At 34.5% G+C, this 24,003-nt stretch overlaps 3 protein-coding genes and 1 long non-coding RNA gene across 5 annotated transcripts; 2 read left to right on the plus strand and 2 right to left on the minus strand.

Annotated features, from left to right (window-relative positions):
- The first annotated feature begins 1,025 nt into the window (after window positions 1-1,025).
- LOC120334539 (uncharacterized) lies at window positions 1,026-4,082 on the plus strand. The gene is made up of 6 exons (XM_039402047.2): window positions 1,026-1,225; window positions 2,319-2,446; window positions 2,620-2,705; window positions 2,802-2,870; window positions 2,944-3,027; window positions 3,403-4,082. Exons 1-6 carry the CDS (start codon window positions 1,115-1,117, stop codon window positions 3,567-3,569), a joined length of 645 nt encoding a protein of 214 aa, XP_039257981.2. The 5' UTR covers window positions 1,026-1,114; the 3' UTR covers window positions 3,570-4,082.
- Window positions 4,083-4,551: 469 nt separating this feature from the next.
- LOC144411754 (uncharacterized) lies at window positions 4,552-8,203 on the minus strand. Of its 2 annotated transcripts, none has more exons than XR_013468860.1 (2): window positions 7,799-8,203; window positions 4,552-5,964 (listed from the first exon to the last, which is right to left on the minus strand). It is a non-coding gene; the product is annotated as an uncharacterized LOC144411754 (long non-coding RNA). The 2 variants fall into 2 exon arrangements; XR_013468861.1 differs by lacking the exon at window positions 4,552-5,964 and adding an exon at window positions 6,004-7,626 and having other exon boundaries at window positions 7,799-8,043.
- A 3,450-nt stretch (window positions 8,204-11,653) lies between these two features.
- On the minus strand, window positions 11,654-14,442 carry LOC144432412 (uncharacterized). Its single transcript, XM_078120515.1, has 6 exons — window positions 14,282-14,442; window positions 13,922-14,049; window positions 13,551-13,618; window positions 13,235-13,306; window positions 12,943-13,026; window positions 11,654-12,303 (listed from the first exon to the last, which is right to left on the minus strand). The coding sequence occupies exons 1-6, from the start codon at window positions 14,399-14,401 to the stop codon at window positions 12,128-12,130; spliced, it is 648 nt and encodes a 215-aa protein (XP_077976641.1). The 5' UTR covers window positions 14,402-14,442; the 3' UTR covers window positions 11,654-12,127.
- A 5,977-nt stretch (window positions 14,443-20,419) lies between these two features.
- Window positions 20,420-22,866, plus strand: LOC120333959 (uncharacterized). The gene is made up of 2 exons (XM_039401388.2): window positions 20,420-21,571; window positions 21,962-22,866. Exons 1-2 carry the CDS (start codon window positions 20,873-20,875, stop codon window positions 22,004-22,006), a joined length of 744 nt encoding a protein of 247 aa, XP_039257322.2. The 5' UTR covers window positions 20,420-20,872; the 3' UTR covers window positions 22,007-22,866.
- Window positions 22,867-24,003: the final 1,137 nt, after the last annotated feature.

Below are 24,003 nucleotides of genomic sequence, written 5' to 3' on the forward strand. Positions count from 1 at the left end.
GCTTCATGGAAGATTTATTAAGACAATTCTTTGTTTGTTTGTATTTTGTTGCCCTGAATACTCCCATCCCCAACATGGAAATGCTTGAGCAGCCATAATAGGGCTGGCTGCTTTCCAACGGGTAATTATATTCGGAATTGTCTCATTTGAACTCGTCTATGAATCTTATGGTACGTCTGTTCAGATGGTCGCCATAACTTCACTTCATGTTGTCCAAGCTTTGCGATATTTTCAGTAATTTGATACCTAAGCCTTGTAATTGTGTAGGTAGGTGATACTTTACCGCGACAGAATTTTTGCCTTTTCTCATAACTATTGAAATAATGTTCTTCAACCCAATTTAATATATTGTTGACAATGGTGCACTTTATATTGAAATTATTCTTTTCACGATGCGGATATTCACTGCGCACATACGCCACAGTGGTAAAATCAGTATGATATATGAACCATACAGCGCGGTTTCATGCATAAGCGCTTATTGGATTATTATATGGCATGCTCTTAGTCAGTGATCGACGCAATTTTCCTTTCTATTCGACAAACGGTTGACTCTCTCAGCTCTGCAGAATTATGAACGCGCCAGTCATAACATTCGTTGCTGATGATATTCGGTCGAAGGTGATCACGTGCATGAAGAATGTTGGACCACAACAGGATGACCGCTTATCACATAAAGATATATATATAATTTATTTTGAACTCCTCCATGTTACAAACACATTACAGCATATACAAGACAAGCACACAAGACTTGATTCCAGGAAAGTTCATTCTCGACTTTTTTTTATCCACGACATCCATACCTGTTACATATGCAATCCTATGGCATTTAAAGTAGGCTATAATCTGCAGGCGATAATCTTTTAGTGCTTGGCCATGCCAAAACAATTTAGTAACAAATTTTACCGTGACGCTGTCATAATACCTGTTAATTTCCTTGTTCTTTGGTATCCTCGTTCTATTCGACTATAGATTATCAAAGTTATTTCCGAAATCGTGTGAAACGTTTCCTTGTCGCGTTCCATATGTTCATATCCTCCCTTATCCTGCCTTTTTAGCCAGAACATTTACTATTTGAAAGCGCGTTCATTGTTTCGTGTTGAAGATAAGAATGATGAATAGAATTATTTTCATTTGTGTGGTATTAGCTTGCGTGTGGAAGCCTTCATATGCAAAAAAGAAATGTGTACTACCAAGTCCACAGAAGATAAACTGGAGCAGGGTATATTTTTTCGCTAATTTAATTTTTCTTTGTGATAAATACTTTATATATAATGTCTATAACAAACTCGTGATGTCGACAATTTACTAGGAAAATTATAGTGTAAATATTTCGAGGAATACTAAAAAGCCTGGATGCATATGCTTGCTTACACAGAATGGTCTTTTTGATAGAATAAAATAATTACGATAACGTGACTAAAGCTATATATATATTGCAACTTTGGTAAACCGATTTTATGCTTTTCTGTCTAGTCTGTATATCATGTCCAATAAACAGTGGCGTATCTACGTAAAATGGCGCCAACCGCGAAGTTTAAAATTGCGCCCCCTTGATAGTTGGTTTATAATGACTGTTATTGATATGTAACGACTGTTATTGAATACTTGTACGTTGTCATTTAAGTAAAAATATGAATTTGAATTTTTTCCATTTTGAAATTATTTCATTGAAACATTTCACGATTAAAAATTTTGCCGTATATGCGTCTTTGTCCTAATGGCGCCCATGATACGATCCATGTCTGCCACACCCTAGATTGGCTGTCAATAAATGCCTCATACAGGTGAAAATTTTACATAAATTTAAACGACGTGACACATATTATTGGTGACCGTACATTTGAACCCACGTACATTTGAACCCATGTGTATATCCAAGGGTTCAATCTTTATGCGGGTGCTAAAACCCATGGGTTAGGGTTAGTGTGGGTTCAACTATCAGAAAAACAAAAAAAATTCCATAGGTGCAATAGCATACAGGTGCAATTGCCATGGGTTCAAATGTACGTGGGTTCAAATGTAATGGAACCCATAATATTATGTGCGCGCCTATCTGAAATACTCCATATTTCCTGATTGATTACGGTATAGTTGGAAACCTACTGACAAATGCATACAGTTCGAAATAGTTTAATTTTTAAAACAGAATGATACTTATCCTATGTGAGTACTTTTTCCTATTATAAATTAAAAGAACAAAACCAAATAATGCAAAATATTTTATTACCCTGCAGTTAACATTGAATTCGAAAAATTGTACAAATGAATTGGTAGATTGAATATGCCACAATTTAAATGCACTTTGTTTTCAGCTAACTGGAAAGTGGTATAATATTCTCAATAGAAAGACTCCTGGAGACAGATTAGTCAAATGTTTACAACTGAGAGATTTCAAAAAGAATAAAGCGGGCTTCTCCTACGTTATTGAAGACTATCACTTGTGAGTTTGAAGTATTTTCTCGCAATATCGTTAGGATACGTGAATACGTCTTTAGGATACGCGAAACTTGACAAATTCTGTAAAGAGGGCGCGACTCAAAAAGTTTGATAACCACTGCTCTTAACCTTTAAAATAACACCATTTTCAAATATAATAAAAAATTTTTAAAACAGGAATACTGGAACGTACGGAGGTGTTAAAGTCAATTTCAAGTTGAAAAAGTCAGGAATTTATACGCCTTTACCCAGAGTAGCAACAGGTATGACTATATTACATCGTGACAAAACTATAAATCTAATTCTCAATATTTATTGCGTCATGCATATTAAATTTATTCAAATTCGTGTTTATTCAGGGCTGAAATGGTTGAAAATCGTTGGGAAAGACACTCCTCATCGCAGAGTTTCTAAGCCAGTCAAACACGGTATGTTAATTTCTGTATTCCACTCATTTTGAAAGATATGAAAATACAAAAAATATTTTTGTTTATAATTCAGAATTGATGGCAATGTCGACTTCGAATATTGTCTTTCTCACTGACTACAAGAATTATGTCATGGACATCCGATGCAGTGCAAATGGTTTGTTTCTAAAAGGATATACGGGGGGTTCTGTGATTTGTTTAGTGACTGTCCCAATTCTTTGTATGGGATTCCCAGCAGTACTAATACACTCAATGTTTCCATAACTCTATGAAGTACGGGATCAAATTTTAAATTCGTATGAAAATTAACACTCATTCGACGGTATAAATCATAATTGTTCCTGTAGATCTTGACACTTTAGTGTTGGCCCGTGATATAGTTCTGCACATAATCTTCTTTATATTTGAGTGTGTGCGCGTTATCTTGCTTTGACAAAGTTCCTTTGAGAAAAAAGAGCAATCACTTCCTATTTTCAGAAAATAAAATCTGCGCCAATCTTGCGTTGTCTTGTTTCAAGTTTTTTTTTTTCAGGAGAAAAGATGATTTGGGTTATGAGTAGAAATCCGCATCCTGGACCAGAAGATATTCTTCGAATAACTAACAAACTAAACAAAATCGGAAGAGGTTGGAACGATTTCCCTCTGTTCGTAACAGGATGCACTAAAACTTCCGGCCTGCATAATTTTAAACATGCATAGATGAGCCTGATATCACCATAAACTTTTCTGATTATAAAATATATATAAACTGGATTTTACAATATTTAATTTCTAATATGGTTAATAAAGCATAGAAAAATTTGAGATTTATGTGATTTTACAATAGGGAATTATTACACGTAAAATTTGAATTTTACCCAGATTGTCATGTTTAAAGTGTGCATAACTATTAATTCTACAAAACCAATTTATTGAAATGATTTGATTTCCATTTATAGATTTAATCATGTACTAATTCAAAGCATATCAGTCAGCTGAAAAAAAATACAACTCAATGATGATAATTTACCATAGATATTTTCATAGAGAAGATTTAGCCATGAACTCTTTCTGGCTTGGGCATGCAAACGTTTTAGACATAGATTTGCTTACCTAAATATAACCGATCACCTGCTTCGGAATAGATGAATTATGCTAATAAATACATTCTTCTACAATTAAACTCAATTCTGATGTTGTTCAAATAAAAGCTGTATCAATGTATATATAAAACTGCTATTTCTTGCCGCTTTACTCGAAAGTTTTATGTGGGTAAAATGTAGTAATAGATATTGTAGAATACAGTTCATGAAACTGTAAATTGATTAGTTAAATGATTTTAATGCTCTTCAAACAATTTCAGAAAGAGGTTCAGAATGCATTTGCACATTTTTTTTCCCATTAGTCCTGCCAGTTTGAGACAATTTGATCTTAATTATCGTTGAATTACTTCTGTGAGGTGCAACCTTGGTTCGTTGGATTGGTCATTTGGCCATGGGATTATAGGGGGAGAATGTTCCTATCTTCGTGTCTTTATTCCCGTATTATTTATTATACATAGCGGAGTAAACCCCAATCCGAACTGCTCAGAGGTCAATAAGCACACAATAGATTGTAATGCCAAATGTTCGTATATTGTAAAGTTGCACGATCGAATTGAATCCAAAGAGATATATTGAAATATACACCTAAACCGTACTACCAGTTATACGGTTGAAATCCAAATCAGCAATAATGCACAAAACTCGAATGGATGCCGGAAACACGTCACAGATTGCTATGCATAAGAGTAAAGCCTTTGTGTTACGATAAATCAGCATCAAGGAAATTGCTGGAATGACCCATTTTCATTGAATTCACATAATATTAATACAAAGGGATTAAATAACATATACAAAACCATAGTTATATTCTAAATTTTCTATAACACAGTCTTTTCTGAAAACACAATTTGATTACTAATGATCTATTGCATACATACATGATATGGTGTCAAATATGAGTCGAGCAAATTTTATTTCCAATGATTTTTAGCGATTAAAACGTTAAAAAAAATATTTTATTCCAAAGCACTGACAATAAACATTGCTCAACATTACTGTGTTTTTGCATTGAAAATATTGAGTCAAATATATCAAAATTTAAGCTTGACGCTGTCACGCATTTGAGACAGTATATTTTCACGCTATTAAAACTTTATAAAGGAGGAAGAATTAGAAATATTCCACTGTAATTTGCTGTTATTTTCAGTGCAAAATACAAAACATGAGCCATCAATTTGACGGAAGGGAACCATATGTTTCGCATCTATTGCCACAATGAGTTGAAATTTTCATAAGCTTCGATATAGATCTTTATGCTTGATTGATATTGAATGTAATGAATAAAACCACTGGACGGCATCTCGCTAAACCTTATCTTTCGCCCAAGGTAATGTTAAAATTTGCGAGAGCTCAACTAGCTAATTGCTGTAGCACTAACTTAGTTTTGGCGTTGAACACACCAGCAGACACACAGATTCAGTACTATAACTGACAAAAGACATAAATACTTTAGCCTATAGTCTGATTAGAAGAGTATTAGAATATGCTCCAACCGTCATTTAGACACTTATACAATCTTAGACTGATGGCATCCTCAGATGTAATCAATGAGAAAGTTTTTATTAAAATCGTCAATCTGTATTATTGAAAGAAATTTAAGAAATCACATCGGATTTTTTTAACTAATTTACGCAAACAAACAACTTCTCAATTATTGATATTATATAATAATAAATCTAGTTGCAGGGTTGCTTGATACAAAATTATTATGTAAATTCAACCTGTGAATAATAACATCGGAATAATATAAAAAACTATATTTATATAAATCGTTTTCGATTATAAGTATATATGCAAATTTCTTCACAAGGGTTGTCATTGTGCTCAGAATATACCGTATATATATATATATATATATCGATTGTGGTTAAAAATATGCTTTTATATTCAAGTGGAAACTGCTACTTTTCTAAAGGAGGAGGTTTCTTGGGACTTGGGGGACGAGGAGAAGAAGTGTCGTAGGGTATTGCCATTTGTGGTGACCTTGGCATACTGGAACCACCCGAGGATCCCTGTAAAACAACAATGCAATAAGCATTAGTTAAAATGTTCAATTTCCATATAAGCTATAGACTATAGTGTATGAATGAATGCAATCCTCCTATGATCTAAATGAAGTTAGGATAAAGATTTGAATTGCCGAAACGAACATTTCAGAAAAAGAACGGAAAGCTTTTGTCTATTCGCTAAATTCAGGTTGTATTTATTTTTTAGCCTTCGGCTTCGCACAAGTTGATAATGTCAACCGAACACTGCTCCAGTCTTCACCAAGATTGATTACTTTGTTTAAAGGACTTGACAGCTGTTTTTACAGAAGGTTTTGGATCTCATGCTCACAGTCCAAAACAGCATATCTCCTGTGATATAAGATTATTCACAACAATTACAATGATGTATATATATTTCTGTATACTGAGTTGGGCGACTTTGGTAAGCCAGATAATGTCGGTTTCATTCCAAATAAACTTTACATTTTATTCCAAAGTACTGACAATAAACATTGCTCAACATTATTGCGTTTTCGCATTGAAAATATTGAGTCGAATATTTTCAAATTTAAGCCTGGCGCTGTCAAGCATTTGAGACAGTATATTTTAACGCTATTGTAACCATGTAGGAAGTTAGAGTTAGAAAATTCCACTGTTATTTTTAGTGCAAAATACAAAACATGAGCCCTCAATTTGACGGAAGGGAGCCATTACTCTCCATATGTGTCCCAACTATAGAATGGATAATGCCACAATGAGCTGAAATTTTTATAAGCTTTGATATAGATCTTTATGCTCGAATGTTATAGAATGTAATGAATAAAAACAATAGGAGGCATCTCGCAAAACCTCTTTATACAATTTGCCCAAGGTATTGTCAAAATGGGGTTGCAACTTATATATTTTAAAATCACTCCATAATTAGTGAATCCCGATGTTTACGCATATTCTTTGAATGATTGCATTAGACAAGTCAAAGAAATTTATAAATTCAGAGGCAACGTGGAAGAATCCTTTATTTATTTTCATTGTAGTTAATATCTTTAAAGTTGGTCAACCCACATTCGCTTCGCTCAAACACACCAGCAGAGACACACATATTCAGCACTTACTGGCAAAATACATAAATACTTTGGCTGTTAGAATATGTTTCGATCGTCATTATAGGCACTTATACAAACTTAGACTGATGACAATCTAAAGAGATGCAATCAACGAGAAAGTTCATTATTGTTAAAATCTCCAATCTTTATTATCGCAAGAAATTTACAGAAATCACACCGGGTCATTTTAACTTATAATTTACGCAAACAAAGACCTTAATAATTATCGATATAATATAAACATAGAACTAGTTGCAAGGCTACATTATTATTATACAAATTTAACTTTTCAATAATATCACTAGAATAATATAAAAATTAATCCTCATATAAATTGTTTTTCTACAGGAGTATGATCATTTCTTTATTTGGGTTGGTTATTGTGGTAATAACATACCGTATATATATATATATACACATATGAATTATTTCTTGTTAAATGAATTTAAAAAAATAGTTTATATTCAACTAGAAACTGCTAATTATCCGGAGGAGGACTCTTCTTAGGAGAAGCAGGGGGAGTAGTTTTGAAGGGTGTTGCTGCGTGCGGTGTCTTTGGCATATTATTACCACCCGAGGATCCCTGCAAAACAAAACTCCATGATTCTTTCCTAGATTTGATTATTTAGAACATAGATTGTGAAAAATAAAGTTCAGATTATTGCATCTTGATTTAAATACACATGGTAACGCAAGAGATGTGGGAAAGGTTTTCGAAAATACTGCTATATAATGTTATAAGGGTGAAATCATACCGTTGGTTTTTCACTATTGTCCTTTGCATCAGAACTGAAAGAGTTTCCCCATCTCTGTTGATCGCTCATCTTGTGATTGTTGTATTCACTCTATCCTAAGTATTGTTCTTGCTTTGCTTTTCGCTATAACAGCATTCGATGCATATAAGCTTATGAATGCTGTATCTATCTATATTTTAAACAACAACGGGATGAATAAATCAGGAAGTTTGTGGGCGTAGTTCTTGACTCATTCACATTTCTTTGTAGTTGAATCATTCTGAATATATCAACACAACATATGAATACAATTTACCAAGTGTTAATTTCAATCAGTCCTATACTGTTTGATAAACTTCTAACTGTTCAGAGACAACCCCTGAGAAGTTATAAAATGATATAATCTAAAGGCGTCTCATTCACGAAAATTTGCTCTTGCTCATTATTTTCAGCTGCGCTAAATCACTATGCAGCTACCGTGCTGTAACTCAATGAATAGTTTATGACAATAACTGAATAAAAATTCAAGATATTGCAGTAAATGCCTTATAGCATGAAATGCATTTGGTAAGTATTATGCCTGATTATATATTTAACGACATACGACTTGATACGAGGTAAAAGCTTCTATTGAAACGACATAAATAGTGACCTGATATTAAGATGACATATCCCAAATATACTTATGGAAATACATACCTCAATCAAATTTACAATGAGCGATGTATGAATTTTTATCAAATCATAAATATCAATTGAACACGAAATGTACCTATGGATCGTCTTGTTAAATTGTTGTTTAGAACAATTTGATTCACTATGCAAATTAACGATCAATTGTTTCCAGGTTTTCAGCACTTGAAGATGAGGCAATTGCTCGAATGCTATTGTTGTTTTATTGTAGGCATATGGGAAGACTTTATTCCGTCACACTTGCTTATGGATATTTATTAAATGACTTCGGTGATCGGCTGGGGCCGTAACGGTACCAAAGCGTACCTTCGCTATATATTTGCACATTGGTTTATCTAATTAATTAGAATAGACATGTCAAATTACTTCCAATTCCATATCAATGCCCGTAACTGATCAAATAATACTCATAATACTTACTTTATCAAAACGAATCGATTTTGGAGACAAAATAAAAATTTAGGCGCCCTGCAAGTATACGTACCAAGATGGCGCACAACCTGAACAACCCTAACCTGGTACACATGCTATGTTCCAGTTGTGCGCCATCTTGGTACAAATAACTCGGGAGCACCAAAATTTGTGCATTTTTATGTAGCTCGATTTTTTCGAACCAATTTATCAAAGACGGAATAGAGTTTTTTTCTATTTTGATGGCAATTTGCTGCTTTTTGTGTGAAATAAGCGTAATGACACTCATTTGGGTGCTTAAATGTTACTTCTGGATATTATATATATATTTTTTATGATCTCAATAACAAGCGCCTCGAAATAAGAAAAATTTTAAGAATATTTTGTTGTTCAGGTAAATGAGCCTTAACTTACTATTTACGGTAAACAAACGATATCATGTCCATTTGTTATATTTATGCAAATATATTACTCGTTCCATCTGTTTCTGTATAAACAAACAACAAAATACAGCTAATTCAATGGCAGATTGTGTCTAAGCACCAGTTAAGATGCTAATAAGTTCAATTTCTATATAGCTATAGTGTATAATTGAATTTGAATGCGATCCTCCTACGATCTAAATAAACTTTGGATACAGGTTTGAATTGTCGGAACGAAAATTTCAGAAAAAGAACGAAAAGCTTTTGCTTATTTTTTGCTAAATTCAGATTGTATTTGTTTCTTAGGCATCGGCTTTGCACATGTTGATAATGTCAACGGAACACTGCTGCAGTCTCTACCAAGATCGATTGTTAAAGGACTTGACAGCCCAGTGGCCAAACTATGGATATGCCAATACTAATGGATAATGTCACAATGAGCTGAAATTTTTATAAGCTTTGATATAGATCTCTATGCTCGAATGATATAGAATGTAATGAATAAAACCAATAGGAGGCATCTCGCAAAACCTCTTTATACAATTTGCCCAAGGTATTGTCGAAATGGGGTTGCACCTTATACATTTTAAAATCACTCCATAATTAGTAAATCCCGATGTTTACGCATATCCTTTAAATGTTTGCATTAGACAAGTCAAAAGAATTATAAATTCAGAGGCAACGTGGAAGAATCCTTTATTCATTTTCATTGTAGTTAATATCTTTAAAGTTGGCCAACCCACATTCGCTGTTAGAATATGCTTCGGTCGTTATTATAGGGATATAGATACTTATACAAACTTAGACTGATGACAATCTAAAACGATGCAATCGATGAGAAAGTTCATTATTGTTAAATCTCCAATCTTTATTATCGAAAGTAATCCAATGCAATATACACCATAAAAGCACTAAACTAGCTACTTACAATTTGCAAAACTGAAAATTAACTTATGATAGCCATTTTGACAGACGATTAACACTTCTATATGTGCACAACATTTGAACAGCACTGACGATAGCTGATTCCACGACAACAACCAAAAATACAATACTAAATGAACTGCAATGGCACTGCACGCAAACAGTAACATGGTCCCAATATCAGCTCACAGTTCAGCACAAAAACATCCAACCAATCCCAATCCAACAGTTCCAAAACCACAAACAAACATCCTCGACAACCCACCGGAGACCAGAGGCACTCCCACAGACACTCAACACCAAAATCCAACCGAAAACAACCACACTCAGACAACTGTACCCTGCCAACCCAAAGCACACGCCAACAGGCCACACCCAAAAGAGAGACCGACAGCGTCACAGCGCCCGCCAGTGTTTATAATGTCTAAATATCAAATATGGAAACAATATCACTTGACGTCATTTTATTAACAGAACAAACAAGGGTAGTCACACTAGTATTCACCTTGTTGCTGCGATTCCACGATCGCATTTCAACGATCTAGTGGTCCGCGAAGTCGGGAGTTTTTTGATAAGATAGACCAGGGTGGTCAAAACCCTGTCATGCTGATACATTCCGTGCGGCTTTCAAAACAATTTTAGCGTATATTTGTATCTTATAAGAAACATTTTTGAGTTTTTTTTTTAGCTATTCCAACTGGGGTTGGGATCCCGAGATTTAAACCCTTTTTCTAACGCTTTGTGCCTTTATCTTGTAAAAACACTCCTCTGTTTTCAAGCGTCGGTCAAGTGACAGTAGTGACGAAACGCAGAGCCGACTTAACGCCGCGCAATCCATTTTTTTTAAGCTAGGTCTCGAAATACCAACTTATACGGACTTGTTTGGTATTTGACGATGGCACTAAGCTGTCTCACGATGCAAGTTTTTAAATTACTCAATATAACAATTCGTAATAAAATGATGTCGCAAGAAAGGTGACATAAGGAAAACACGACGGAAACCTATTTCCTTGCCCATCACACAGTGTCTTGTTTGATTACAAGTAATATCTGTAACGAAAGAATATAATTTGAAGCGACATTAAACGAGAGATGCGCAAAATACAACGATAATTCTCGGGAATTAATTTTAAAATAACTGAAGGCTTTTAATATCTTCTTTAAAAGAACGCCATCCATGCAACATATTATAGTCTGATTAGAACGGTAAACTCTCGTTGTTTTTAAATTCAAAGTAAGTAAACTCGCGATATTTCGATCACTTTCGGGTTTTCTCAGACTTGCGGCCAAGCGAGACCTCCTCAAAAGTTTTTGCGGTGCTTCAACCTAGCAACCTTGAACTACCCTGAGGTAGACTACTACCGTGTTTCTACAAAAAAAAGACTGGGTCTTATTTCAATTTTCTACCAAAAAATAACACTAGGGCTTATTTTCGGGGAATGTCTTATATTTTCATGTATTAAAAAAATTTCAAACTACAGTTGTGACTTGTATCCTTGGGTATTTCGATCCACGTTGAGACTAGAGGCATAAATCTTTATTGTCATACTCCCTCAGGATTAGAGCTCAATCAATATATCGGCCCGATATTGCGTGTTTGCCGATATAGATATCGGCTATATATAACAGTTAAAAAACCTAAAAATGTTCGTAAAAGCTGTTTTATTTACTGCTGGTTGTGAATATTTTTAATGGATAATACACTTATGTGGTTTATTGTTTTTATACTTGAATTACACATGAGGGGGCACCAAAGTCTTCAGTGCTTAGGGCACCAAAGGGGCTCAATCCGCCCCCGAGTGTATCAATGAATGCAATCTTCCTACGATTTAAATAAATTTTGGACAACAGTTTGAATTGCCGGAACGAACATTTCAGACAAAGATCGAAAAGGTTTCGTCTATTTGCTAAATTCAGGTTGTACTTGTTTCTTGGGCTTCGGCTTCGCACAAGTTGATAATGCCAACCGAACACTGCTCCAGTCTTCACCAAGATCGATTAACTTGTTAAAGGACTCGACAGCTGTTTTTACAGAAGGTTTTGGATCTCTGCTCACAATCCAAAAAAGCACCTCTCCTGTGATATAAGATTATTTACAACAATTGTATTGATATATATATATATGTAAATATTGCTGTATACTGAGTTGTTGGGTGCCATGCCAGTTTTAAATTTAATATACCGGCATATAAAAATATTTGAATAATAAATGCATATGACAGTCCAATTTTTGTTATAAACCGAGACTGTTTATCGTCAGGGTGATTGTCATTAAGTCCACATACATCGTTAAGCTAAATTCCGCCACAATTATATCTCAATGGGTATTCATTTTTATATTGCTCGGCAAACTATAAGTTAGTTCAGAAAAATGCAAATGTTATAACGAAATCATAATCGAATGAGTGGGCCCGATACCTAAATTTTCATCCGCTAAACACGGAGCATCAAGACCGTACCGCCAACTCGAACTGGACGGTATTATCATCAACGACGCCAAGCTACAAATGAAATGCTCATATTAAATTATATTTTAATACATTTAAATATTAAATTCGAATTTGACATTTTGGCCTTTCGTATGTAGAAAATATTACCGTTAGTCGAAGCAATATTTTTACAAAAATAATTTTCGTAAGTTGGATTTTTTGTATCGATAGCCTTTCTTAGGTAGAGTTTTCACTGTATTGGATAGATATTTGACAAAATTTGTACCTTTTTTGGAGCATCGCAGGCTCATGAGATAATTGTCATAGTCAGTAAAATAAACCGCCTCCAGGTCGAAGTAGGTTTCGAGCTCTATAAAATATAGATTTTAAATTATATCTTATGAGAGTACCAGGAGAGCCACACACGGACACACAGGTGGAGGGAGAGAGAGAGAGATCATGCAGGGTTAAATGAACAATAATTTACAATAAAATAAAATCTGAGAAAAAGAATGACGAGACTGAAATATAGGGTATTTGTGGTAAATACAATTATCTTTCTGTTCAGTTTTTCTTACCTTCTTTTAAATCCTCTGTCCTATTTTCGGATGAATTTTCTCTAGTCACGAAAAAGTCAGTAACGGCTTGTCCTGAAAATTATGACATCACAAACAAAAAGATTTCAGTACAATATACTATTGCAAACAATCATTGTTCTTGAAAACGTCATAATGTAAAATAGCATCAATAATACGATTTCACCGGTTACACTGTGGATTGCACAAACGACGATGAAGCATCAAAATTTAAAACCGATTACTGGTATATTTAGTATTTCTCCCACTTACTTAACCTTGGTTGCAATATAATATAACACTTTACATGGGTACTTACTCTGGGCATTGTCAAATAGGTATGTTCCAGACTCCTGCTTGTTCATTTTAATAGTAACATCTATCATTCTAAAATAAACACCAAAATGCGATTTTAGTAAACGCCGTTAAAAAATATTTTGTTGGACAATATATGATGTACAAAACACTTTCCGCCTAAAATAGTTACTTTTCATAAAATCATTCACAGCTAGATTTAGATTTTCAGATTTAAAGCTATTTTTCACGCATTGATGGACTTGTCATTTTACCAAAGGCAAGGATTTCTATTTCTGATCAAAGAAATCAATACCGAAAACATTTCACTACAGTGGGCGTTCACTTTAGGACTGCATTTGAAACAAATTCGAATTCGAAAATTATGCATCTCACTTGGCATCATCTTTATACTTGAATTCAAATCCATTAACGGTCGATTTCAGATCCTTGATGTCAAAGCATGGAACCATTTTGTCAGTAGGTGATCCAGTGTTCAAGAAATCGTACCATGATCCTTCCAACTATAATTGAAGCAAATATTTTCCAACTGAAAGTACTAAGAACACCGAAAAACCTTAAACGCCAGTGAAATAGTTTGTAATTTTGATACAAGTGCTTAAAAATGCCGGTAACTTTGACTAATGAGTGTCGTTGCTTCATACTCACTGTGAGCTTATTTCAGGTGGAAATTCAGGCGAATAAGTTCAAATTTGACTATACCGTTTTGTTATGTGAATAAACCAAGATGCTAACCTTTGTCCAATCTACATCATCTAGATCTGGTAATTCACAATCATCGTCGTCAGCTCGTATGACGTCAATGCAAATTAGAAGAATTACGAAACCGTATAAAATCTTAATAGATAAAGACATATTGAATCTTCAGTCGATTACCAACTTTACAAAATGAGCGTTTAACGTTCAGTACCTACTTATATAGGCTTGCACAGGAAATCTATTTCTAGTGGACTTGAAAGATTATGATGATAGCTGTACCAAGTCCAACTATAAAATACCAACCATATGAAAAATAATTGTTTGTACTGTTTAGGGCAGGGGTGGCCAACCTATGGCGCATGCGCCAAACGTGGCGCATTGCATGATTAGAGGTGGCGCATTGCATCTTTAACCCTTTTCATGCCAAAATTGTTAATTGCACTTGGCTTCTCCACGCCAAGCCGTTTTTTTGCGATTTACATGGTGACTTTTGATTGTACCTAAAATCTATTCTCCTTAGTCCACGTCGTCCACTTACGGCTTGTTGGAATTAGGAACAACAGGCGATTATCGACGTTAGCTTTTGGACGGACTTTATGAAATAGAAAATCGTCATTTATCAGCTTGAAACATGGATTTTTCATTGCCCAGACTTCCCAAATATCTCCCAATAACCATTGAACAACCAGTTGAATTGCCCGGGCCTAACAAATTTATTATAAATCAACCCACAACATGCTGAAAATGACCCCTAAATACCACCTTTTTCATCCAAACTTCAAATGACCGTTGTCTACAAAAGCGAAGCGTAAAATCGTTGCTGTGACATAAGTACTAATTTTGAAGAAGCCTGGAGTAAAATCACGCGACGCTAGGCCAAACAGCTGATTAGCAAAGGCCAATTAGAATCGAGGGTAGAGTAGAGTAGATATTGATACTAAAGGCCTGTTGTCACAATATTACGCCTAACTTTACTTCTTAATCGTATCTTTTTCTCTTCGTTGGTAAAAACAGCTTTATTGAGTAATGCTCATAAGATAGAATACGTTTTTCTCCTACTTTCAGTAAGGCTGTAGTTTTTACTTGAAGCATGGCGTCACAATGGTTCCCTGTTTCGTAATCAATCGTAATCTGTTTATCGTAAATTGCTCGAATTTTTGCGTGGATACGAGAATTTTCGTTGAGTTAACTATATATATATACTATATATTCATTCATTACTTACTTACTTACGTTATACTATATTTATTCATTCAAGTCGTTTTCATGATATTTCAAAAGAAGAAGACTCTATACTTGCTTTTATAAACCCATTTTCACTTAGTGAACTAAACATAATGAAGATGCCAAGCAATATACAATTGGAACTAATTGACTTGAAAACTCATCCATCATTGAAAATTAAATTTGATGAGCATTCTTCAGTCCCAAGTGCATCTGACATGATCAAGTTCTGGCAAACGTTACCTCGTGAAAATTTTCCTGAACTGAGAAAATTTGCCCAGGGTTTTATATGACTTAACTCCAAGAATAAAAAAACTGGCGAAAGTAAAACAGCAGCAAAAGTCTCATAAAGGCGGTACTTAAATAAAATTGATCAGTTTTATTTATTATACCTCCTTGCTTAATTTCTATTCATGTGAAGTTGTAAATTGTAAAAAACTACATATACGTGTGTATATATGTGTGTGTATTATAAATTAATATAATTTCAACAAGGAGCGGACATTAGGCGTGGGAATGCAAGAGATTTACGGCGCATCTGAAACATTATGTTTAAAACGTGGCGCATGGTATGTGAAAGGTTGGCCACCTCTGGTTTAGGGTATCGACATTCCTCAGCAGTCAGCACATTAGCAATCACGTGTATGGTCTGTTTCCTAACAGTAAAGCTAACTTCGAAATTAACATCGTTACAATATTGAATATTAAACTCCGCTCTTATACTGAAATTTGTGAGGATGTGCACTTCAGATCATTGGATTGTAAGTACAATGGTTTCTGAACTCTGAAGATCAAATTCCACCTCCAAAACACTGAATTGGTAAGCAGCAAAATAAATAATTTTTGATCATACCGGGCTAATTTTTTTGATAGAGATACTATATATATTACCAACATATTTGTAATTTAAGGAATTGTAAATATCAAACAATAATAGACTATCAAAATTAATATTCAAGATGTATTGAACATGAAGTGAACGTATGAACTTTGATAAATTCCTGTTGGAGTGGCTGTTGCTCCATTCGAGCTAATGAGCCAGTGCATATCAGGGAAGGCTATTGCTTCTATTTTCTCTCTATCGGATTCGATATTTCACCAAAAACTTGTTTTATTTCAATTGTAGTAAAATGTTTTTTATTTCGGATTGCTTGTCCGTTTTTATATTCTAGTCTTTCCTTTTTCAGCAAAATGGGTGTTCTTAGGCGTTCCGTACCGTTACCGTTCCGATGAGCTACTTTCTTGTCCATATATTTAAACATTGCTTATTTGTGTATTTGTTACTTCAAAGATAATTGTTGAGATTTTATTTTAACATTACTACAACAGTCACATAGTCCAGCAAAGTCCAATTTATTTCGTACTCAAATCAAATTTTCTAATACAAAATATATATCCATGATTAGACTTAGTACTTTGGTACTTAAGTTTGGGAGCGATTTGTATTAAACTCCATCAATTCCGTTCAGAGTACACATCCGTTAAAACAGACGAACAGGAAGAATAATGAAACATAAAATTTAGTCCAATGTTAACTTAATTATTTCAACTTAAGTGCGATTTTGTTAGAATCGCTAGCTTGTGTACAATGTTCATTATCATATTTTTTCGAATCTTTGTGTAGTCATTTTCTGTCGCTGATTCAGTCACAATTAGAAAGCATTTAAAATAAATACTAAAATCCATTTAAGTACATTGCTTTAATATATTAATAAAACACAGTACTCATTGCAACGAAAATTTGGACCTCCTGAAGTATGCGCAACAAGATGGCGCAAAACCTGAACTCAGGTTGTGTACCAGGTTAGGGTTCAGGTTAAGCGACATCTTGGTGCGCATACTTCAGGAGTACCGAAAATTTTTTTCTTCAACATTCTAACTTTACTGGTTGAACTGGTCAAATTTTTTTTTAAAAAATGGCAGAAACGATCTCGCTCACTATATTAAAAGGGAACAGGTGCACTTAAAAATTTCTACAAGACTCGTACGACCTAGTCTTTTAAGCCCAATAATTTTGATTCTCCCACAAATATTGCTTCGTATTTTTAAAAAGATATGTTGCTGAAACCGCGATAGCTAAAGATATCACTCGCTACATTCCCAGCCCGTACTTTTTTTTATAACTATTACTTACACTTTGGTAAGATGATAGCGTTTTATAATATGGTTTGAAGAGTTAAGTTGTCATTTATATCTTTATTAAATCAAAGCAAGCCAATATTCTTTTATTTGTCGTATGGAATTCTCGAATATTTCTAAAGAGTTCTACCGCGTACCTATGTTATACGCGACCGATTTAATTTAGGAGACTTTGAAGCCTAATCCCCATGAGTGATGAATAAACCCTATCGCCCTATTTAACTAAAGAAGACATAATTCAGTGAAGTATTAAGCCTAACCGAAACCCTTCTTTATTTAAATATGTCGGTCCAATTTTAAGGAGCAAATTTTGTTTAATCCCAAAGATATCACATTGCTAATAATGATTATATAAAGGTTTCGGCATTATTAGAAGAAAACAACATGATTAGTTTGCCCTATTTCAACGAATTGTTACATGTGGATCGATACATCAGAAAAGATGCTAAATAAAAAATCCAACTATCAATTTATCCTGATTAATGTATGTATTATGTACATTATCGTTGTATTCGTAAATTTACCTGCTTTTCAGGGTAAAAGTGAAGATATTTTTGAACAAAGCCCCCGCCAAAAACATACCCGCTGCCGTTCCGGGGGTATGTTAGTCGTTGGGTCCGGGAGAGGGCTAGTTTGTGCCCACCCACCGTGGAATTTACACATGAAGGGTACTAGTTGTGAATGATAGTATTCTAAGGACTTGTGGAAGTGGGAATGTCGAGCTAGTTTTAGGGCTCTCCAAAAGTATGTGTACCAGTGAAACCAATAATAAAACATATATAAGAATCCCAACTACAGAGATCGCTGGCGGATTTGAGGTCATGAGTCCCAAATGCATGGACCGGTATAAAGGTGGACCTGTGTATGTGTCACCGACCTGTATCCACCTCATACGATCCTGCTGATATCAGCAATGCCAACAGGACAAAATAACCAGCACCAGCGAAATTCCAATTTTAAATTCAGGCTCGTGAGCTGACTTGTTTTTCTTTGTGCCAGGGATGGAAAAGGTTTAAGTTACATTAAGTAATAAGTTACATTTTAGGAACAATATTTACAGTGTTACAAAAGAAAAAGTCGAAAACAATAAGCCTCGTGCCAAAACTAATTTGATTAATTCGCAAGCTCGACATATTCCTTGAGCGTTTTTTTTTAGCCAAAACATCAAAATTTGGTTTTAGTTTGGTTGTGGCAGCATCAGGCGGGTCAGATTCAATTACCCAGCGGGCCGAATTTGGCCTGCTATACGGTGTGCCTATTGTAGATTAAAATATTATACCAAAGATATAACGTACTAACCTGAGAGTTCTTTGACTAATGCGAATAAGACGATCGCATTTTACTCTCTTTAAATGTCGATGAATTTAGAACATGCAATATATAGGCTATATTCTATATTATATGACTGAAAAAATAAAATGAGTTGATAAATAATGGCACTTGATCAATCAGGATAACAGAGACAGGTTATGGAACAACTTGTGACATCTCGATATAAGATAAACCCCACAAGATTCAAACGAGTGCGAGATCATAATTTTTCCTTTAAAAAGCCTCTTCAAACAATCGATTTACATAAATGCTTGTTTGGCTGAAATAAATTATTTAATAAATTGTACCAACAACCGGGATTTCATTTAATAATAATCTACTACAAGTATACGTAGGCCTTGGAATCACCATACGAACAAAATACAAACGTAGTTTTTTGGGCAACCTGACAACACACGCACGGCAAGCTTACTAACACGACTCCTATCGAGTCGGCGTTGATTACCCTGATAATTATTACTCAAAAGAAATTTCTTGAACGTTCGGCCTTACCAACCAGTCGATATTACATATATTGCATATTACACAGTGTGGGACCGAAGTCTCGAAATCCAGAATCGGAAGGTAAGTCGAACCAAGAGTCATGAGGCTCGAGTTAAGTTTGAAGTTGAGTGCTATGAGCCGTCATAATTCACCAAATAGACCGGAATTGAAACCTTTGCTTCCCTAATGCTAAAATGGTTATATTGAAATAGACCGGTTGGGCACTGGTGGAGTATTACCCATATTGAACAAAAGCAAATCTTTTCATAAAAGGCTAGCAGCCAAGTTGATTAACGAAGACAAATATACATTCCCGCCATACAAACCTCACTGGACACTCCATACAAAACTGGTAGAACTGGTTAAACTACTTTAATATAATTAATTTCACAGGTCCTGTGTAAAAAGGGGAGGGGCTTCGAAATAGAAAGACACGCATTTCGGAGGTGAAATATATATTTTGTCATTCTATTTTTTTTATAAATTGACTCTCGGTCAGGTTCAACGACTAACATACCGGTCGGGTTTAAACAAGAATACAGTAATTATGTCCTCCATCCATCCAAATTTTTTCAAATTCGTTGTGTTTACTTTTTGTTATAAGTACTTCTAAGTAGTAGTATCGTAGTAGTATACATTTACGCTTCTACTGGTCTTTTGAAGAGGTGAGTTATTTGTAAAACATCTATATTTGAGGAAGAACTATGATTTTTCGGCACGTTTTCATGAATTAAACTGATGAATCTTCTTGACGAAGTTGGCATCAAGAGTTATATTTCTGAAGTATGTCGTCCTTGGTGATTTGAGAATGCTTCCATTTATTATCTCATGAAGTTTTGTCATAATCCACTCATCCAATTATTCCAAATTTAACCATTTAATCTGACAACGCAGCCTCGTATGATTTTGTACGTCCACGGAACCCCTTTCTCTGTCGTACTGAATAACTATGATCTATGTTCTGGCAACAGCGATCGTGGTTTCAGGAAGTTATTTTAGTTTTGCAGTTACCTGCCCGCTATAAATGTTTGTAATAATTAAGTGCCGGAGGATTGCTTGACTCCTAGCCACGGTGGGTTGGTTCACCCGGAATAAACATGTAAACTCTATCCTCTGGTCCTATCTCAAGTGTATACGGTATACGGATATATATTATTCCCTTACAGCCTTAACTGTTACCGGTACCCAGTTACCAGGTAGCAAACCAATTACCGTACCTAAGTGCCGGAGGATTGCTTGACTCCTAGCCACGGTAGGTTGGTTCACCCGGAGTAAACATGTAAACCCTATCCTCTGGTCCTATCTCAAGTGTATACGGCACCGTATACAGATATATATTCTTCCCTTACAGCCTTAACTGTTACCCAGTTACGGTACCGGGTAGCAAACCAATAGCCTACCTTGAGATTTATTTACTGACTTCAGGACTTGGAAAATTAAATTTGAATAATGACTAGTACCGGTATACAACTTGGAATGTTTTATGCTGATCCCGATGTTCAAATTGCCAATCGTATTCAAGAGAAGTTCAAGAAAATAGGTCATGAATTGAAACTTTGCGACTTCTACCAAGCAGGCTTGCCAAAAATGGAAATAATTGAACAATTTTTAAAGGAGAATAACGCAGGGTTTTGGTTAGCCACCGCGGCTGCAGTAACTGATGAAGCTATAATGAAGTCTACCCGAGATATTGGTTTATATGAAGGAATCACTAACAAATCTTTCAGATTTATAGTTCTCCAACCAAGAGAGTACTTGAAATTGCCGCTTCCAACTATATTAAAAGCATACACTCCACTGTCTGAAGATGAATTTTTTGAAAAAAGAATAAAAAGCACTTTACAAAGTATTGAAAAACATGTTCTTAAGCCCAAAACTTGTAGTTCACACCAAAGTTCTTCAACCTCAGGAATTTCAACATCTTCCAATGCGGACCTCTCTACTGCACCTGTCTCAGATGTTACTAAGGATGATTCGGCCACAGAAGAAGGAGAATTAAATATGGTAATCAGTGGTCCTGGTATTAATTCTCAGTCCGCTGTACCAATACCGCAACCAACACCCCAACCTGTTGTCGAAAATGAGGAAAATGCTGCACCTCCAGCGGTTTATAATATACATATTACTGGTGCTAATAGCACGGTTCAGGTGAGATTGTATTTTTTTTCGGTATTGCCATGGTATTTAGGCATGAATTGGGATAGTAAATGTCAAAATATATATTGTCAATCAATTTTCAAATTAATTTTCATTTTTGTTGTAATAACATTTTTGGTGTATGGGACTTTTTTATTACCTAAGTTTTATTACCTATTCAAGAATTAATTTGATAACTATCAATTGTAAATCGAGGTGTCTTTATAATTATGATTAGTCTGCACTATTCACACATGAAAAATTTATTGTATATTGTAACTAGTTTTATTTCGAATTTGATGTTAATATCCATTGTTAATATCTCACATCAGTAAAAACACATTTCGTTTATTATTTTCTCCATCTGTTATTGACAAATTTTACTTTGATAATTTTTCACAGATTGGTTCTGGTAATCAGCAAATCTTCGATGGAAATCAGCAGTAAAAATCACTGAAGTGAAGTCCAATCTCTTGTGTTTGGTGAAATAGAAAAATGTGGCGAAATCCATTTCAATATTCAAGACAAACAAATCATCTTATACCGAAGTTGAATGATTCAAACTGAATGCAGCATTGAAAACAAGTTATTCACAATCACAACTGGGGGAAATTCTACTGAAACAATAGAACCTTCAAATTTTTGTATTTTTATATGTTTTCAACAAGGATTTAATATTTTTTGATATTGGACTTTTTAGTCTTTTTTAAGATTTTATTTCAAAATCGAGTTTATGATTTTCGATCAGTCCTCATCAGGTATTTCGATCAAAATTTATCAGATGTATTTTATGCCCCACAATGATTTGATTTTTTAAAATATATGCAACAATCATGTTGTTCTTATAGAATATGAAATGAAGATGTTGATATCAGACTAAATACTTATAATCCTTTGGATATTTTGGCAATGTGTTTCATTTGAAGGCAGTTGACTATATTAGCAGTGTATGTTTAAATACCTGGTTTGCATTATATCCATAAACCAGTTCAAGCTGTGCTGAAGCAGTTGAGTCTGTCTTTCTGTATTTTTCTGGATAACATGGTGCATTTTTCCGAAGTTCAACTAACTTTTTGAGATTTAATAGTATTGTATAATGATATCTTCAATTGGTTTTTCATTGTAACTGTTTTTCTCTTATTATTATACAGTATATTTTTCAATATTCTGTAGATGTAGCACTTATTACCATTTCCTTTTTTAAATCCCTGTTCGACTTCATTTTAACAAATGTTCGACTTCATTTTACAAACATATATAAATAATAAATAAACAGATCCAGATGCTTAGGCTGGGAGGCAACGATACAACCATTTGGGGTTTTTAGAGTCTGTTGCCCCAAGACACGTTTCTCAGTCAGGTCAATATAACCGAAATCGAAAGTTAGCTGAATATCAAATAGCTACAAATTACTTACTGAGAACAGTATGGTGTTGCCTAATTTTAGAATATATTATTTGAGGCGGTTGTCAGTGATTTCCCTACACCCCTAGAATTTCAAATATATCTCGAGATGTGGCGCCACACTTACCGGTACATTCCTAACTTGAATATCCAGAAAGTGACATGCATACTATTGCACATTGCGAATCAATTTTAGGACACATATAAGTTAAAAATAGTTTTATCGTCAATAGCAAAATATCTGTCACGCCTAAATTCCGATACAAACCCCCTAAAATGAAAATCTATGGATACAAGCCGTTGTTGTTGATGTAAATATATTTTAGTTGGGTAAATAAATGTATGAGGGGTTCGAGTGTTTTGACTAGGCATATGTATTTTCAATGTGAACTAAAAATGAAACCACTTTTCCTACGCAATAGACATACTTAAAAATCCCATTCATTATCTTTGTTGTGGTAATTATAGATCTCTCTCATTCTCAATATGCGGAAACTGCTGAAGAAATTTCGTTCTAAATTGTAAAATTTAAAGCAACGGCAATAAAGTGGTCATTTGGTGCAGTGTCAATATCGTGTAATAGAGAATAATTTGACTTTAACATTGGACAATGACAATTTCGGACACCGAGGCTTCGACAACGTCCGTTGAAAAATTTGATTTCTACCCAAACTTTTTGAATTCTAAATTTACTGACAACAAAATAAATACATCAAACAAGAGAAGCAGAAACAGAAAATTAGCATTCTGAACCATTCTATAAAAACCATCATCCCAATGTCGGAATAGTCAAAAACTCGAAGGGACCAAAGGGTGGCTACCTGAAGCCAATCCCTTGAATCATAAACGATGTCAATATAAAATTTAGCTAGAACTATAAACATAAGAATAAAGAATGACATTTGCCTTCGTTGTGCACTGTGCAGTAATAATCGAGCATCTGTGCGAGTTATCACATCGCCCACCGATGAAGAAGAAGAAAACCAAATAAAGTGGTTGTCCATGTAATATCTTGGATTTTTCTGTAATTTTTCAAATTG

The sequence above is a fragment of the Styela clava genome, chromosome 15, assembly GCF_964204865.1.
Source record: "Styela clava chromosome 15, kaStyClav1.hap1.2, whole genome shotgun sequence".
NCBI lineage: Eukaryota > Metazoa > Chordata > Ascidiacea > Stolidobranchia > Styelidae > Styela > Styela clava.

Coding starts and splice junctions, on each gene's coding strand:
- LOC120334539 (XM_039402047.2), top strand. CDS start 1,115: ATGATGAATAGAATTATTTTCATTTGTGTGGTATTAGCTTGCGTGTGG. Junction 1,226..2,318: donor AGAAGATAAACTGGAGCAGG/GTATATTTTTTC, acceptor CTTTGTTTTCAG/CTAACTGGAAAGTGGTATAA. Junction 2,447..2,619: donor GTTATTGAAGACTATCACTT/GTGAGTTTGAAG, acceptor TTTTTAAAACAG/GAATACTGGAACGTACGGAG.
- LOC144432412 (XM_078120515.1), bottom strand. CDS start 14,401: ATGTCTTTATCTATTAAGATTTTATACGGTTTCGTAATTCTTCTAATT. Junction 14,050..14,281: donor ATGATGTAGATTGGACAAAG/GTTAGCATCTTG, acceptor CTTCAATTATAG/TTGGAAGGATCATGGTACGA. Junction 13,307..13,550: donor CCTATTTGACAATGCCCAGA/GTAAGTACCCAT, acceptor CATAATTTTCAG/GACAAGCCGTTACTGACTTT.
- LOC120333959 (XM_039401388.2), top strand. CDS start 20,873: ATGACTAGTACCGGTATACAACTTGGAATGTTTTATGCTGATCCCGAT. Junction 21,572..21,961: donor GTGCTAATAGCACGGTTCAG/GTGAGATTGTAT, acceptor AATTTTTCACAG/ATTGGTTCTGGTAATCAGCA.